The following is a 16,839-nucleotide window of genomic DNA, read 5'->3' as shown; positions in this document are numbered from 1 at the left end:
AATGGACACATTTCAAACCACTGCAGCTTTATTCGAAAGCCCATCACGGACAATTGAAGACACATTTGAACTGAAAGGGAATGGTTTGAATGAATGGGTAATTCATCAGAACCCATTGCAGACAGTGGGAGCGGTTTTGGGTCCCTTTTGTTTGGCCCAGATACGTCTGGATCTGGGCGGGAACATTTCGGCTCCAGGTGGGGTATGAAAGATAGCTTCTCAGAAGCCATCCCTCTCTCTCTGGCCTTGCCTCTGTGCCCTCTACAACGTGGGAGTCTGCCTGAAGAAGTGGAACACCAGCAGTTTACTTTTAAAATACTGGGGTGTTTTTACTTTGGGGCAGTGAAGATCAAAGATCGCAGGGCACGGAGAAGGCATTTTCATTGGTGAGCATATATTTTTCTGGCCTTTTACAAGGCAACTTAGGATAGGTATAGGGGTGGGAATTAAGCGGGAATTTTGTTAGAACTGTGATTTTAGTCGATCTTCACTCGTTGTGTCCATTCTCTCCTCCCCTATTTAAGTAACAGTGTTGCACTAAGGCGAGAAGTGCTTCAGTGAACACTGAAAGTAGCTGTATTAAAGTGCTGTTTTTAAGTAAAAGCCACTATGCAAAGGTGCTGTAGTGAGCAAGGTGTTTCTATATTAAAACTGTATTAAAAGGGGGTGTTGCACCAAGCAGATAAGTGCTGTGGTGAACACTGTGTAGCTGTTTTTAAAGTGTTGTATTTAAAGGAGTGTTGCACTGAGCAAGAAGCGCTCTAGTGGACACTGAATGTACTGCGTTAAGCAGAAGTGCTGTACCAGGCAGAGCTGTGCTGTATCAATTTTTAAGTTGTTTCTTTCTTTTTGTTTCAATAGATACTGATCTGTTTTGCACCTAAACCACGAATCACGTTTTTCTGTCTACATCGCTACCGAATAAGTCCGCCGATCAGAACCAGGAATAGGGGAGCGCTTCAAAACCACATGGGGGTCCCTGGAGCAGCTCAGAGGCTTCTGACTGGCCAGAGACAACAACCCCAACCCTGCTAGCATGTGCTAATTCCTTACATCCTGCTCCGCCATTCAATGAGATCATGGCTGATCTTTTGCCTCAACTCCATTCACCGGCCCCATCGCCATATCCCTCGATTCCCTTACTAGTCAGAAATCTATCGACTTCTGTTTTGAATATACCCAATGACTGAGCCTCCACAGCCCTCTGAGGTAGAGAATTCCAAATATTCACCACCCTCTGTGTGAAGAAATTTCTTCTCATCTCAGTCCTGAATGGCCTACCCTTTATCTTGAGGCTGTGGCCCCTGGTTCTAGACTCCCCAGCCAAGGGAAGCATTCTCCCAGCATCCATCCTATCAAGCCCTGTAATAATTTTGTATGCTTCAATTAGTTCCCCTCTCATTCTTCTGAATTCCAGAGAATACAGACCTAGTTTACTCAATCTCTTCTCATACGACAGTCCCGCCATCCCAGGAATCAATCTCGTGAACCTTCGTTGCACTCCCTCTATGGCAAGTATATCCTTCCTTAGGCAAGGAGACCAAAAGTGTATGCAGTACTCCAGGTGTGGTCTCACCAAGGCCCTATATAATTGGAGTAAGACTTCTTTACTCCTGTACTCAAATCCTCTTGTAATGAAGGCCAGCATACCATTTGCCTTCCTAATGGCTTGCTGCACCTGCACATTCACTTTCAGTGACTCATGTACAGGGACACCCAGGTCCCTTTGAGCATCTGTATTCCCCAATCTTTCACCATTTAGGAAATACTCTGCCTTTCAGTTTTTTCTACCAAAGTGGACAACTTCACATTTATCCACATTATATTCCATCTGCCATGTTCTCACGCACTCACTGAGCCTGTCGAGAGCCCCTTGAAACCTCTTCACATCCTCTTCACAACTGACACTGTCACCTAGCTTTGTAAACTAGACATCTTCTATCTCGCTTCTTAAATATAGGTTTTACATTAGATATCCACCAGTCCTCTGGCACTACACCTTTTTCTAATGAATTACTAGTATGTGTAGTAATGCCTCTGCTATCTCTTCCAAGATTCTTTTAAAATGCGTGGATTTAATCCATCTGGACCATGTGTTGTTTGGTAGGGAGTTCTAGGATTTTGACCAGGACGGAACCATGATATGTCGAGGCTGCCACCTCCACATCCAGAAGGACAAGGGTAACAGGTGCTTGGGAGCACCATCACCTCCAAGTTCTCCTCCAAGTCACACACCATCCTGACTTAGAAGTATATCACTGTTCCTTCATGATCGCTCAGTGAAAATCCTGGAACTCCCTCCCTAACAGCACTGTGGGAGCACCTTTACCACACGGGCTGCAGCGGTTCAAGAAGGCGGCTCACCACCACCTTCTCAAAGTCAGCAAGAGATGGGCAATAAGTGCCGAGCTTGCCAGTAAACCCCATATCCCCAGAATGAAATTAAAAAATCTGCCGCACACTAAATTTAAGACTCTGCGAGCATTTTGCATCCTGTCCACACATTAGAGACCATAAGAGTAATAAGTAGAGGAACTAGAGCAGGGAAATAACTGGAGAAAAAAATGTTCTCGTATGCTGCAACTCGGCTTCGCTAAGTATGTGTACAATTATCCATAGGTTACATCAGAGACCAATTTCTCGAGGTTTCTGCTATTCCAAATTATACTCGACCTCATATTTCTGATTCTTCTCCCTCGGGTGTTGTGTAGAAATGTTCAGTGACTTGCACTGTAGCACATATATGTTATCAAATTGCACAAGGTTCTGTTTGCATAGACAAATATTGGTGGCGTATAATTCACATTGCTTTCGTGATCAAGAACCACTCGCTTTACTTATTCAACACTTTGTTTGGAATTGTTCATCTGAGAGCTTGACTGATGTAGAAATTGTTACATTAATTTTAACCTGTCGCGTATTCACACATTTACAAAAAGATTGAAAGCTTTGCAAAAAAGTAAACATAGAAAAAAATCATTCAAGCTGTTGGTTCTTACCTTAATTTCAAAGAAATCTGTATCTGCAGGGGACGGCATTGTTAACACGATATGGTCGGTTTCCTGTGTATTTTGTGATTGTTCTCCTGCTAACTTAACAGGAACACCTGAGGCAGGAGATCCATCAGGATAAGTTACCTGGACCTACAGAGTGAAATAATAGCTGAGTCAAAAATTGTTCAGTTATTCAGGAAGAAAGGATGTGATAATTTAGGAATTTGTCTTTGCCACGCCAACAGAGTCAGCCCGATTCCCCTTCCATTGAACTTCGATTGTGGTAATGTCACACGCTCGAACCAAAGGCGACACGAAAATCGCGCCTGAATTATTCATAAAGTGTTGTGTGGCATTTCTGAATGACATCATGAGGAGCTACATTTGCCTCACCCGCTTATTTCAATTCTACCTGTTTCCAGAAACATGTAAAAACTCTGACGGTCAGTGTAGAGAATCCAATGTAAAATTGATGTAACTTTTTTTTGTATTCATTCACAGGATCTGGGCATCACTGGCAAGGCCAGCATTTATTGCCCATCCCTTATTGCCCTTGAGAAAGTGGTGGTGAGCTGCCATTATACAACTGTGTGGCTTACCAGGCCATTTCAGAGGGTAGTTAAGAGTCAACCACATTGCTGTGGGTCTGGAGTGAACATATCGGCCAGACCGGGTAAGGGCGGCAGATTTCCTTCCCTAAAGGACATTAGTGAGCCAGATGGGTTTTTACGACAATCCGATAGTTCCACGGTCACCATTTACTGATACTAGCTTTTTATTCCAGATTTATTTAATTGAATTTAAATTCCCCAGCTGCCGTGGTGGGATTTGAACGACATATTTCCAGATCATTTGTCCAGGACCTCTGGAATACCTGAAACGTTAACTCTGTTTCTCTCTCCACAGATGCTGCCTGGCCTGCTGAGTTTTTCCAGTGTTTTCTGTTGTTACCTCTGGAATACTAGTCCAGTAACATAACCATTATGCCACCATTCCCATAATCAGAGATTAGACCAGCAGTTGATTGTGATATGCTGCCAGATATTATATACTCAACCCTTGGGTATCTGATCCTGAAAAGACAATTGTATTGGACCATTGATTATTTTGGATGGTGTGGTTCCTTCCCCGGTTCAGAGTGGTCTTCTTTGTACCATTAAAACTCCATGAAATAACAACCAGCTGCACACTTAACTACCAAATTTAGGCTGGATAGCTCTTTTTCGGCCAGCACAGACACAATGGGCTGGATTTTAACTCAGGTGCGGGCTGTTGTCGTGTTATCCGAATTTCGTGTTTCCCATACAAATCTAAATGGATGTGGGAGATAGATGCAATTTTAACTTAATTGGCCAGCAGCCCTCACACTCCCTATCACTCTGATGCTTTGAACACAACTGACAACAAACAGGGAGGGCCCTTAGTCTTGCAACCTCACTCCATCTTTGTCTCCTTCTAAGTATCTATGCTATGCAATCTCTACACTCACTCGCTCATTCTCACTCAGCCTCCACTTGTCTCCCTCATTGCAGGAAAAGAGAGCTCACAACAAAAGAGAGCGAGCCAGGACAGGAGGAGGGACAGCCTCATTAGCTCACCTGACCCCCTGGGAGGAGGCCGTCCTGGAAATCATGGGCATTGAGGATGATTCGCACGTGGGGGACGGACAGACGGGTGCAACACAGCAAGCTGGTGACAGAAAAGTTTCCACCTCTCTCTTTGACATTTCATGAGTCGCTGATAATGATTGTGAAGCTGTAACAGATGGACTTATGAGCAGCTGCAAAAATCTATGTGCATGTAGCCTTTGCATCACATCCCTGACTCTTTCCTTTACTCCCCCACAGGACCACCACAAGCATCCATCCCCCCTAGCCAGGAAGAAGAGGCTGAGCAGCCAGACTCCTCAGAGGAAGCTGCAACCTCTGAGGGCGCAGTGTCACCAGAATTCTGCGCACCCAGCACCAGCGCAAACACTCAAACACCTCGGTGGGACCTTTGGGACATAGAGTAGTGTTGTCACCTGGTGTATCACAGCTCACAAGTGAGCATCAGCAGATTGTGGAGACAGGGACAGCAGTGGAGAATCCTAGTCGGAGGGCGCAGGACTCTGCCAGCTCGGCTCAGCAGCATCTCGACCCTCTGCCTCTGGGTCCATCCATAAGATCAGAGGTGATGGAACTCCAGGCACAGATGCAGGAGTCTCTGGCAGGTTTTGTCTCTAGGGTCGTTGCGAGTGTGGAGCGCATGGAGGAGTCCATAGCAAAATGAGCAGAGCCTTTGTGGAGTCATTGGCGTATGAACGCATCACCACGGAAAGGATGGCTACCTCCGTGGAAACAATTGCTACCTCCGTGGTAAGGCTGGCTTCCGTAGAGGAGAGGATGGCTACGGTAGAGGAGAGGAGGGCTACGGCCATGGAGGAGCTTTGTCGCCTGGGTATGGAAAACATGGTCATTGTTCAGAATAGAATGACATCTCTTGAGGAGCGATGAGCATCTATTGAACAGAGAAACCAGACCTTCATGGAAGTCCTTCAGAGTAGGACTGCTATTGCAGATACGGGTTCCCATGGACACCCTGATGTGCAGCAAGGTGCTCTCCAGCCACTTGCAGCCCCTGAGGGGGGCCTGACCCATGAGAGGGAGGTTGGTGGCATACCTAAAGGAAGTGGGGGCTCCTCTCCAAGCGCTCACACTTCCATGCCACTGCAGAGCCCTCGGTCAGAGCCCCACCGGATTCCGCACCTAAATGAGATAAACGTCTCAACCACTGCACAGCCGCAAGAGCAGCAGACTGTTGACGAGCCCTCACAGGCTCGCAACCCCAGAGGGTGCCCGCCAAAGGTGTCGAGACAGGAGCAGCAGGAAAGTGAGCAAGGGGCCTCCACATCTGCTGAAGCCACAGGGGAAGCACTGCGTAGGAGCATGCGTAAGAGGAGGATAAAGCACAAGTAGTCACAAGGGTAGTCACTTGGGTGGAATTTTGTGTTTAGTGTAAAAATGCCATCTCATCATAATTGTACATAAAAATTCTGATGACAAATGTTGCAGTTGTGGCGTCCGTCATTTCGCCATTGGGTCTTCCACATTGAGGCCTTAGGAATACTTGCAACTGTTAGTATGGTGGTCAGAGTGCTCGGAATCCTCTGGTTCTTGGCGATTGTCAATGCTCTGGTAAGAAGCTGTGAGGCAAAAGTGTTTGATTGACTAGGCTAAGCAAATCTGGCCAGGATGAATGCGTTCCTTGCATCCCGGGCAGCAATGTTCTCGTGTAATGCTGCCGCTGGTTGATGGGCCTCTGCAGGGTGTTTGTTTTCGCCCTCCTCCTCCTCCTCCTCATCTGAGGAGGATATGTGAGGAGCCAATTGGCCCTCAGGAATCTGCAAGCCACGACACTGTGCCATGTTGTGAAGTGCACAGCAAACCACGATGATTCTGGAGACCCTGGCTGCTGAGTACTGCAGGGCTCCACCGGATCTATCCAGGCATCTGAAGCGCATCTTCAGCAAACTGATGGTTGTTCGATTATGGCTCTGGTGGACATATGGCTGGAGTTGTAGCTCTCCTCAGCTTCGTTGGATAGTCTTCTCAACAACGTCATCAGCCACGTCCTCAGGGGATAGCCCTTGTCTCCAAGTAGCCATCCGTTAAGTTGGTCTGGCGGAATGAATAGTGGAGGCACACTAGGCTGGCGCCGTATGAAGGAGTCATGGCAACTGCCAGGGTACATGGCACAAACATGCAAAATTTCCTTCTTGTGGTCACACACCAGCTGAACGTTAAGGGAGTGGAAGCCCTTGTGGTTGACAAAAATACCTGGATTGCGATGGGGTGCCGTAAGGGCCACATGTGTGCATTCAACGACACCCTGCACCCTTGGAAAGCCTGCCAGATGAGCTAATCCAACCGCTCACGCCGTGACACTTGCTCGATCCTTGGTGAAATGGATGTAATTGTGCGCGAGGGCAAAAAGGGCATCGGTTACCTGCGTGATGCAAGTGTGTGTGGCCACCTGGGAAATGCCCCTTCTGGCCTGTGCAGCTTCAGATGGGTGAGCAGCAGCCAAGCGCTCCTGCTGCTGCTGCTGTTGCTGGTGCTGCTGTTGTTGTTCCTGGTTCTGCTGGTGCTGCAGCTGGTGTTCAAGCTCCTCTAATGCCCAGATGGGAAGGAAATAAATGGCTCCCATGCTTCTGGTATATGCCTCCATTGAGGAAGCGTTAAGTGAAAGTGGAGAGAGGGGTTTCCCAGGAGGCCACACTGGAGATGGGTGTGAGGCTCCAACCTTCCACAGGTGTGGTTAAGCCTTCTAAAAGTTGCCCCAGTCCTGAGACCACAAAGTCCTGCCACTTGCAAATGATGGCTGATCAAATCTCCACTTTAATGTTTGACCTGCAGTTGATAGTCAGCAATCCAATAGTGCTCCCGCCAGGTTTCACATTCGTGTTTCCCACCAGGTGCATTTTACGTGGGGAAAGGGTTAAATTTGCAAGGGCCTTTTAAAATAGGATTATAGAGGCCATTTAGTGGTTATTAAGGGACTTAAAGACCAGTCCCGCCTGTTGGATGCGGGACGGAGTCGGAACCATCAGACACGCCCGAGTTAAAATTGCTCGGAGTCGGGAACCAGCTGGGGGTGGGGGGGGGGTCCCGCCCGCCAGTTTTTGTGATTTTAACACCCCGCACGCCTCCAAGTCTGACTCCACGGCTCAATGAAAATCGAGCGCAATGGGTCGAATGGCCTCCTTCGGTGCCGTACATTTTTATGATTCTATGATTCTATGAAAATGCTGCTTCCTTTAAGGTCTGGTGGTGCCTTTTTTCTGAACTGACACCTAAAAATTGCTGGCAGTTTTCTCTGCGATACCATCTAAAATTGTATTGTGCTTTTCGTACTGAGGTCCCCTCTTGGTCTAATCTTATTACGCAGGCCTGGAGAAATGCACGCCTGGAATGCTTACATGTCCTTCTCATCTTCTGCTGTAACATCAGCGGAAGGTAGACAGAAATCCACGAGGCACATTGGGCCGGATTTTCTGTTCGGAGGCTTCCTGCGTGCGGATGCCTCTGATCGGAAAAAAATCTACGCACTTACCTGTTGACTCCATAGGTCCCGAGACTTCCGATCCTGGGCCTCTCCACTACGAAATACGCAGAGGCCCACGTATCCCAGGGGCGCAGGTGGTTCGCAGCAGTCCCTGGGATCACGTGGGCCATGGGGAACCAATCAAAGAAGGGAATCCCCCTTCACACTTTTGACAGGTCTCTGTATAGATCTGTCAACAGTATGAATGGGGATCACTTAAGAAACACACTAAAACATTAAACAATTTTTTTAAAAATCACCTATTTAAAATGAGCTAAAATTAAATTAAATTAAGTATTTTAAACAAAAGTTAAATTTTTTGAAAAAAATAATTAAAGTTTTTTTACTTTATTCGTACGTGGGATGTGGGTGTCGCTGGCAAGGTCAGCATTGATTGCCCATCCCTAATTGCCCTCGAGTGACTTGCTAGGCCATTTCAGAGGGCAGTTAAGAGTCAACCACATTGCTGTGGGTCTGGAGTCACATATAGGCCAGACCGGGTAAGGACGGCAGATTTCCTTCCCGAAAGGACATTAGTGAACCAGATGGGTTTTCATGACAATCCAACAGTTTCATGGTCACCATTGCTGATCCAAGCTTTTTATTCCAGATTTATTTAATTCACTGAATTTAAATTCCCCAGCTGTTGTGGTGGGATTTCAACTCATGTCTCTGGATCATTAGTCCAGGCTTCTGGATTACTATTCCAGTAATATTACCACTATGCTCGGCTTATGGGGCTAAAAATAAACTTATCTTTTTTAAAGTATTTTAAAATTATTAAGGAGTGAATTTTTAAAATTATTTTAATTTTTAAAACTTTTATGCTGGTAAAAGCAGGCTTTACACTTGCTTTTACCAGGCATAAGTTTTTTAAAGGTTTTCAGCGGGCGCAGGTTGTGCAGAAAGCGGAATTCTCTGCCCACGGAGACCCTTCTCCCGGGCAGGCGGATGACCTGTCAAGAGGATTCTTAACAGATCGGAAGTGCTGGTTTTCAGCGCATGCACTTGCGAGGCCCCTACAGGCACCTACATACCTCGTACGCACCTGTGGCGTTCGACAAGTCCAGCCCATTGTAAATGGCACCCAGATCTTCGGCTTTCCACAGATCTTCCACCAAATTTATCGCACAAGATCAAGAAACCCCGTGGAAATTCTACCCACACTGCTAACCTAGCTTACAGTGAAGGCTGCTCCACAGCACACAACTGTTTCTAATTCAGCACCAATTAACATGGAATTGTCAAACTTTTTACGGACATTTCATGGCCGGTGGATGGCAAATGGAAATGCCACGCTAGACCAGGTAGGATATATCTTCTGAGGAAGTGGAAGCTAATATGCATTTTCTGGGCAATGCTGATTGCCATTCAAACTGCAGTGACCCATGCTTTACTTGCATGGAGTGCAGAGGCGATTTACCAGAATGGTTCCGGGGATGGGGGATCTTAACTACAAGGACAGGTTGGAGAAGCTGGATTTGTTTTCATTAGAGCAAAGGAGGTTGAGGGGTGATTTGATTGAGGTGTACAAGATTATGACGGGTTTGAATAGGCGAGACGGGGAAAGGCTGTTCCCACTAGTTGATGGTACAAGGACTAGGGGACATGATTTAAGGTTTTGGGCAAGAGATACAGGGGGGATGTGAGGAAAAACTTTGTTACACAGCGAGTGGTGAGGACCTGGAACTCGCTGCCGACGGAAGTGGTGGAAGCGGAGACATTCAATGTTTTCAAGGGGAGACTGGATAGGTACTTGAGGGAAATAAACTTGCAGGGCTATGGGGATAGAGCGGGGGGAACGGGACTGACTGGATTGCTCTTCAGAGAGCCGGCATGGACTCGATGGGCTGAATGACCTCCTTCTGTGCTGTTATGACTCTACGACTCTCTATGACTAAAAGTGTTCCGTGTCGTCAATCGAGGCTCGTAATTGGACAATGTTCAGCTTCCACCCCCCCCACCACTGTTAATATCCCTCGCCTTGCTGACCATAAAATACACAAGTTGACGAAGAGTTATATTTCACCAGGTAGATTACATATGGTTTCAACCCGCTGCAATGATACATACCAGTACAGTAAATGGAACCCTGGGTATGAAGTAGCCAGTTGTCTTTGATAAATCGATCACATATGGCGAGGAAACAAACTCGATGCTTCTCAGTTCTACTTCCTCCATTTCTCCACCTGCAGGAAAATATAAGTATGTATTTATTTTACCTGATTTTATTTTGTTTAATTTATTATTTTATTTAACTGGTGATGAAATAAAACGCCTAGTAACTTTCGATGGAAACGTATAATTGATGCAGTGATAATTAACGGCCCGTATTTTCCGATAGGAGGCTTCCTGCATGCGGAGGCCTCCGATCTGGAAAAAATCTACGGACTTACCTGAGGGTTCCCGAGGTCCGGACACTTCCGCCCCTGGGCCTCTCCAAACTCGAAATGCGCAGGGCCCACGTATCCCAGCGGCGCAGGCGGTTCGCAAGTGTCCCTGGGATCACGTGGGCCATGGGGGGCCAATAGGAGAAGGGAATCTCCCCTTTATAGACCTGTCAAATATATGAATGGAGATCATCCCAAAAACACAGTAAAACATTAAAGACATTTTAAAGAAAAATCACATTTTTTAAATGAGCTGAAATTACAATAAATTAAATATTTTAAACAAAAATGTATTTTTTTGAAAAAAGTAATTAAAGTTTTTTACGGGGCTAAAAATAAACTTACCTTTTTTAAAAGTATTTTTAAATGTTAAATGAGTGAAAACATTTTTTGTTTTTTTTACTTTTTTTAACTCTTATACTGGTAAAAGCAGGTCTTACTCCTGCTTTTACCAGGCGTAAGATTTCTAAGGGTTTTCTGCGGGCGGAGGTTCTCTAGAAAGCGGAACTATCCGGCCGCAGAGGCCCTTCTCCAGGACAGGCGTCCGGAAGATTGGAAGTGCCGGCTTTCAGCGCATGCGCTTGGCATGCCTGAAACCGGCATTTGCGATGTCCCTACGGGTGTGTACACAGCTCGTACCCACCCGTAGGCATCAGAACATACGGCCCAATATCATTAATATGACGACCCCATAAGACTCTCTAAATATGCGGGTACTTTCTTTAGGCTATGATTTGTAGTCACGAGGCCCTACACTATTTCACTACCTATTCTTTGTTCTCCAAATGCGATAGGATTTCCAGTGATTTCTTCCTCAGGAGTGAAGCTCATTACATTCTGGCTCGTTGATGTCCACTGGTACTTTACTCGCAATAGAATTTGCCACGCACGACTCTGCACACAATATGAATGGAATATCGGAGCATGGGGTTCATCACGAGTCAAATCTTTTCTCTCCCACATGGCAGCTGTCTCTCATTCTGCCAGAGCATTTCACACTTCATCTAGAGCCATCTATTGTCTCTTTACCTGTCCTATTACCATCTCGTCTCATCTTGAATATCTCTTAATGTCTCTTCACCTCCCAGATGTTCCCTTTTGTTCTTTCATCCCCTCCCCCATTTCCCAGCCCCCAAACTGGCCTTTTAATCTGTTTCATTTCCTGCCTTTTTTTTCCTCAGTTCTGAAGAAGAGTTTTGACCTGAAACGTTAACTCTGTTTCTCTCTCCACGGATGTTGCCTGGCCTGCTGAGTTTTTCCAGCGTTTTCTGTTGTTATTTTGGATTTCCAGCATCCGCAGTATTTTGCTATCGTCCTCATAATTTATTTAATGGTCCTCCAGCAATAGTGGTCAGAGTACAAAAAAACCAGGCTAAACCTCCTCTACCTTGCTTAGCTTAGGCACACTGTAGTGTATGTGCCTTTAAGAGCCATTGTAGTGTATGTGCCTTTAAGAGCCCCATGTGTACTGTAATGCCGGTAATGGCCACTCGGGCTATATAAGCCTGTATATTGTGTTGTATCAGTTAGTTCCCCTCCAGACTTTGTTTAGTAAACACCTGTGAAACCAACTCCTATCTTCAGTGTCTCTATCAACACACGGACACAACAGTGGCGACGAATTGGAAACGGACTTACCTGCAATTCGGCAGCACCTCAAGGACATCGATTCCTCTGGCGTCCAAAGTGAAGAGAAATCAAGAAAAAGAAAAAGCTGTGGTTTCACCAGCTAGCCAAGCTGGTGGCAGGTACTGCAATAATCCTTCCTGGGCGTCGGGCTGGGGCTCCAGCGGCTGGCTCTGCAGCTAGGCCAAGCAGCGAAGGCGGAGGCAAGCAGTGACAGACGGGGAGGGAGCACTCGGGAGACGGCCGGCGCTGCAAGCAGGTCGGCGTTCAGATCTAGAGAGAGAGTCCGGCGGGAACGAGTCTCCAACTGTAAATAAATAATTAAAAAGAATGGAAACCGCGGGAAACAGCGTTGTCATCGGCAGCAGCAGCAGGGAAGCGCGGGAAGCGCCATATCTTTTCTGCAGAAAAGAAAGAAAAGCGCGGGAAGCGCCTTTTTTTTTCTAGGATGCCTAAGTCTGGCAATATTGATGCTTTTGATAACGAGATAGAGGATTGGACCACATATGTGGAAAGAGTGGAGGTATATTGCACCGCAAATGGAATAGAAGATTTAAAAAAAGGTTCAGTACTGCTAAATCTAATGGGCGCAAAGACATACGGGCTGTTATGAAATTTAATCACTCCAGCCAAACTAAAGGACAAGAATTTTAAAGAAATTGTTGATACCCTACAGGAGCACTTAAACCCAACACCGCTGCTGATAGCGGAATGATTCAAATTCTTCAAGAGAAATCAACACAAGAATGAAAGTAACGCTGATTACCTCACCGAATTAAGAAAGCTATCAAAACACTGCCAATTCGGGGCAGGACTAGCAGATTATCTTCGAGACAAATTTGTCTGCGGTCTCCTAAGTGAAGGAACACAGAAAAGGCTGCTTTCTGAAAAAGATTTAACACTGGACAAGGCTTTCAGTATGGCTGTATCAAACGAAGCAGCCACAAGAGGAGCTGCAGAGATACAACAAAAGACACAGGACTTCGGCACCCATGAAATGACACAGGGTTTTGAGAGATGTTATCGCTGCGGCAGATCCACCCATGACCAGAGGGACTGCTGGTTCAAGGACAAAGCATGCAGGCAATGCGGAAAATTTGGACACATTGCACGGGTATGCCGATCTGGACAAAAAAAATCCACGGACAGGAAAAAAAAAATCAATAAAGAAAAGTACAGAAAGGTACAAATGATGATGGACAGTAGCTCCGAAGACCAGAAGAGCGATAGCGACTCTGAAAACAAGAGACTAAGCTGTCTCAAATTACATAATGTAATTGCCAAAGATGATTACCAGACCATTTGGGTTACCCTCACGATAGCAGGGTCCCCAGTTAAAATGGAGCTAGATACAGGATCAGCTCTGACCGTCATAAATCGACGGGATTACGAGCGGCTATTTCCGCATATACCTTTAAAAGACACATCCATTATCTTGAAAACATATACGGGGCAGAAAGTATACCCCAAAGGAAAAATAAGGGTGCCTGTTGTATACAACGGCAAGGAAATACAAAAGTTGTATTTATACATTCTACAAGATGGTGGTCCACCGCTGTTGGGACGTGAATGGATCAGGAAAATACATTTAGACTGGCACTCCATTCAGGCACTGACAGTGACCAGTAAGAAAAAAAACGATGATGACGTCATACCTGAACGATTAAAAGACATCTTGGCCAACGCCAAAGAAGTGTTTCAAGAGAAACTAGGGACCTTGAAAGGCATCACCGCCTCAATAAAAGTGGAAGATGCAGCAATTCCCAAGTTTTTTAAGGCAAGACCGGTGCCATACGCAATTCGTCCAGCAGTCGAGGCAGACTGGAGAATTTGGAAAAGGCAGGCGTAATGTCCAAAATAGATTGGAGCGAGTGGGCAACACCCATCGTCCCAGTCATGAAGAAAGCATTAAATAATGATAAACCTGAAGAACAGAGAAAAATTCGCATCTGTGGAGACTTCAAGGTGACTGTAAACCTGGTCCTTCACACTGTACAGTATCCTCTTCCGAGGATAGAAGATATTTTCGCCTCACTATCCGGAGGGAAACGTTTCACCAAAATTGACTTGGCACAGGCATATCTACAGATGGAGGTAGAAGAGGCCTCTAAAAAATATCTCACGATAAATACACACAAAGGTCTGTACCAGTACAATCAACTGGTTTTCGGAGTAGCATCCGCTCCAGCTATCTGGCAAAAAGCTATGGAGCAAGTCCTCCAAGGGATTCCGGGGACTCAATGCTACCTAGACGACATCCTTGTAACAGGAGAAAACAACAACGAGCACCTTGCCAATTTGGAGCAGGTGCTCACTAGGCTGAGAGAACGGGGCCCACGAGCAAATCGCCCCAAGTGCGAATTTTTCCAAAATCAAATATCATATTGTGGCCACATAATTAATAAGGAAGGGTTGCATAAGTCACCTGAAAAAATTGAAGCGGTCATAAAAGCCCCAGCACCTGAAAATGTTTCACAATTAAGGTCGTTCCTGGGATTAATAAATTACTATCATAAATTTTTACCGAACTTATCAACTCTTCTACACCCTCTTAATGAACTGCTACAAACAGGAGTAATTTGGAAATGGAGCGAGGACTGTAAACGTGCCTTCCATAAATGCAAAGACTTAATCACGTCCAAAGAAGTTTTGGCTCATTACAACCCATCACTGCCAATCAGACTGGCGTGCGATGCATCCCCTTATGGCGTAGGAGCAGTGTTATCGCATAAATTCCCTGATGGCTCGGAAAGGCCGATAGCTTTTGCATCACGCTCATTGAACTCAGCTGAGCGTAACTATGCCCAAATCGACAGGGAAGCACTCAGCCTGGTATGGGGAGTGAAGAAATTCAACCATTACCTACACGGACAAAAATTTACCTTGTTGACTGACCATCAACCCCTCATCTCCATATTCAACCCAAAAAGGGTGTTCCCATTATGACAGTGCAAAGGCTACAGAGGTGGTCCCTTTTTCTAGGGGCACACCAATACAACATAGAATACAAAGGATCACAAAAGCATGGGAATGCTGATGGGTTATCGCGCCTACCGTTGCCAACGGTAGAAGAAGCACCTACCGTAGACCCAGTGGAGATTTTCCACTCTACCATAGTCGAATGTCTACCAGTAACAAATTCTGCCATTGAAAGGGAAACTAGAAATGACCCGACTCTCACGAGTCTACGATTTAACAGTGAAGGGATGGCCAGCACATGTCGAACCACTGTTGCCAGCATTCTCGCAAAGAAGAGAACAGCTGTCAGTGTGCCGAGGAACCTTGATGTGTGGATCCAGAGTGGTGATTCCACCCAAACTCCAGGATAAAGTTCTAAAGGAGCTTCACGAGGGGCATCTGGGTGGAGTGAAAATGAAGAACCTAGCCAGGGCATTTGTATGGTGGCCAGGTATCGATGGAGACATCGAAGAAATGATCAAGAGCTGCCTAGGATGCCAGAAGGTCCAAAACGCTCCACCACAAGCCCCTCTACATCCATGGGAGTGGCCCTCATCTCCCTGGCAAAGGGTACACATCGACTTTGCTGGTCCATTTATGGATTCAATATTCGTAATCGCGGTTGATACACACTCCAAGTGGCCAGAGGCAATAAAGATGTCCTCCACCACCACGGATAAAACCATCACAGTATTAAGGACCATATTTGCCAGGAATGGGCTGCCAGAATAGATCTGTTCTGATAATGGACCGCAATTTGTGTCCGAAGAATTCAGGAAGTTCTTAAAAAACAATGGGGTTAAGCACTACACGTCCGCCCCATACCATCCCGCCACCAATGGATTGGCTGAAAGGTTTGTCCAGACCTTCAAGAAGACCATAAAGGCCATGGGTAATGAAGACATAAAACTTCAGCACAAGGTGGATAACTTCTTGTTCGCATACAGGAATGCAACACATATGGTTACAAACCAAACTCCTGCCATGATGTTCTTCAATAGAAGCCTAAGATGCCGGCTGGCTTTGATCAAGCCAAACATCAGAAGGGACGTGGAGAACCGGCAATTTCAAGGCGTGAATGAAAGGCCAACTAGAACCTTCCAGATAGGTCAACAAGTTTTGGCCCGGGACTACCGTACCGAGAAATGGCAGCCTGGAACTATCTGCACACGACTAGGACCGCTGATGTATACCGGGGACATCGGAGAAAGCATAATAAGGCGCCATGCTGACCAAATCATAGAGTCATCCGAAAAGAGACAACCTACACCACAACTCTATACGCCTAATGATGAAGTAGAGATACCCATATCTACCTCCGATCCGGTGATACTGGAACCCGATGAACCCGACACTGGCATTCAAGCCGAATCAGCCTTGCCAAAAGAACCTACTACACCACCAGAAACTACTACACCACCGAGGCATTATCCGGACCGAGTCAGGAAGCCTCCAGAGAGACTGACTTATACTTAATTAACTGCAGCAATGTGTAGATTATTTTTCTTGTAACATGTAATTAATGATTACTCAAAATATTATGTACTGGTTGGCTAAAAAGGGAGGAATTGTAGTGTATGTGCCTTTAATAGCCCCATGTGTACTGTAATGCCGGTAATGGCCACTCGGGCTATATAAGCCTGTATATTGTGTTGTATCAGTTAGTTCCCCTCCAGACTTTGTTTAGTAAACACCTGTGAAACCAACTCCTGTCTTCAGTGTCTCTATCAACACACGGACACAACACACACAGTAGCCAGTTTTGTATCCACACTGCCACTGCCCCT

At 46.0% G+C, this 16,839-nt stretch overlaps 2 protein-coding genes across 2 annotated transcripts in view; one reads left to right on the top strand and one right to left on the bottom strand.

Moving 5' to 3' along the window:
* Positions 1–16,839, top strand: part of LOC147095707 (complement C4-like) — a 450,539-nt gene that overhangs the window by 98,981 nt on the left and 334,719 nt on the right. The gene's annotated exons all lie outside the window — the stretch shown is intronic.
* LOC147095710 (complement C3-like) overlaps positions 1–16,839 on the bottom strand; it is a 53,532-nt gene that overhangs the window by 23,303 nt on the left and 13,390 nt on the right. Inside the window, exons 4-5 of the mRNA XM_085974757.1 lie at positions 10,152–10,267; positions 3,000–3,143 (exon numbers count right to left, since the gene is read on the bottom strand). Of these exons, the coding sequence (XP_085830883.1) occupies positions 3,000–3,143; positions 10,152–10,267 (260 nt within the window). The remainder of the gene's footprint in view (positions 1–2,999; positions 3,144–10,151; positions 10,268–16,839) is intronic.

The sequence above is a fragment of the Somniosus microcephalus genome, unplaced genomic scaffold, assembly GCF_052327205.1.
Source record: "Somniosus microcephalus isolate GS21.2 unplaced genomic scaffold, FLI_Smic_1.0 unresolved_chr1, whole genome shotgun sequence".
Lineage (NCBI taxonomy): Eukaryota > Metazoa > Chordata > Chondrichthyes > Squaliformes > Somniosidae > Somniosus > Somniosus microcephalus.
Note: the sequence above shows the minus strand (reverse complement) of the source record. Positions and strands in the feature narration are given on the sequence as shown.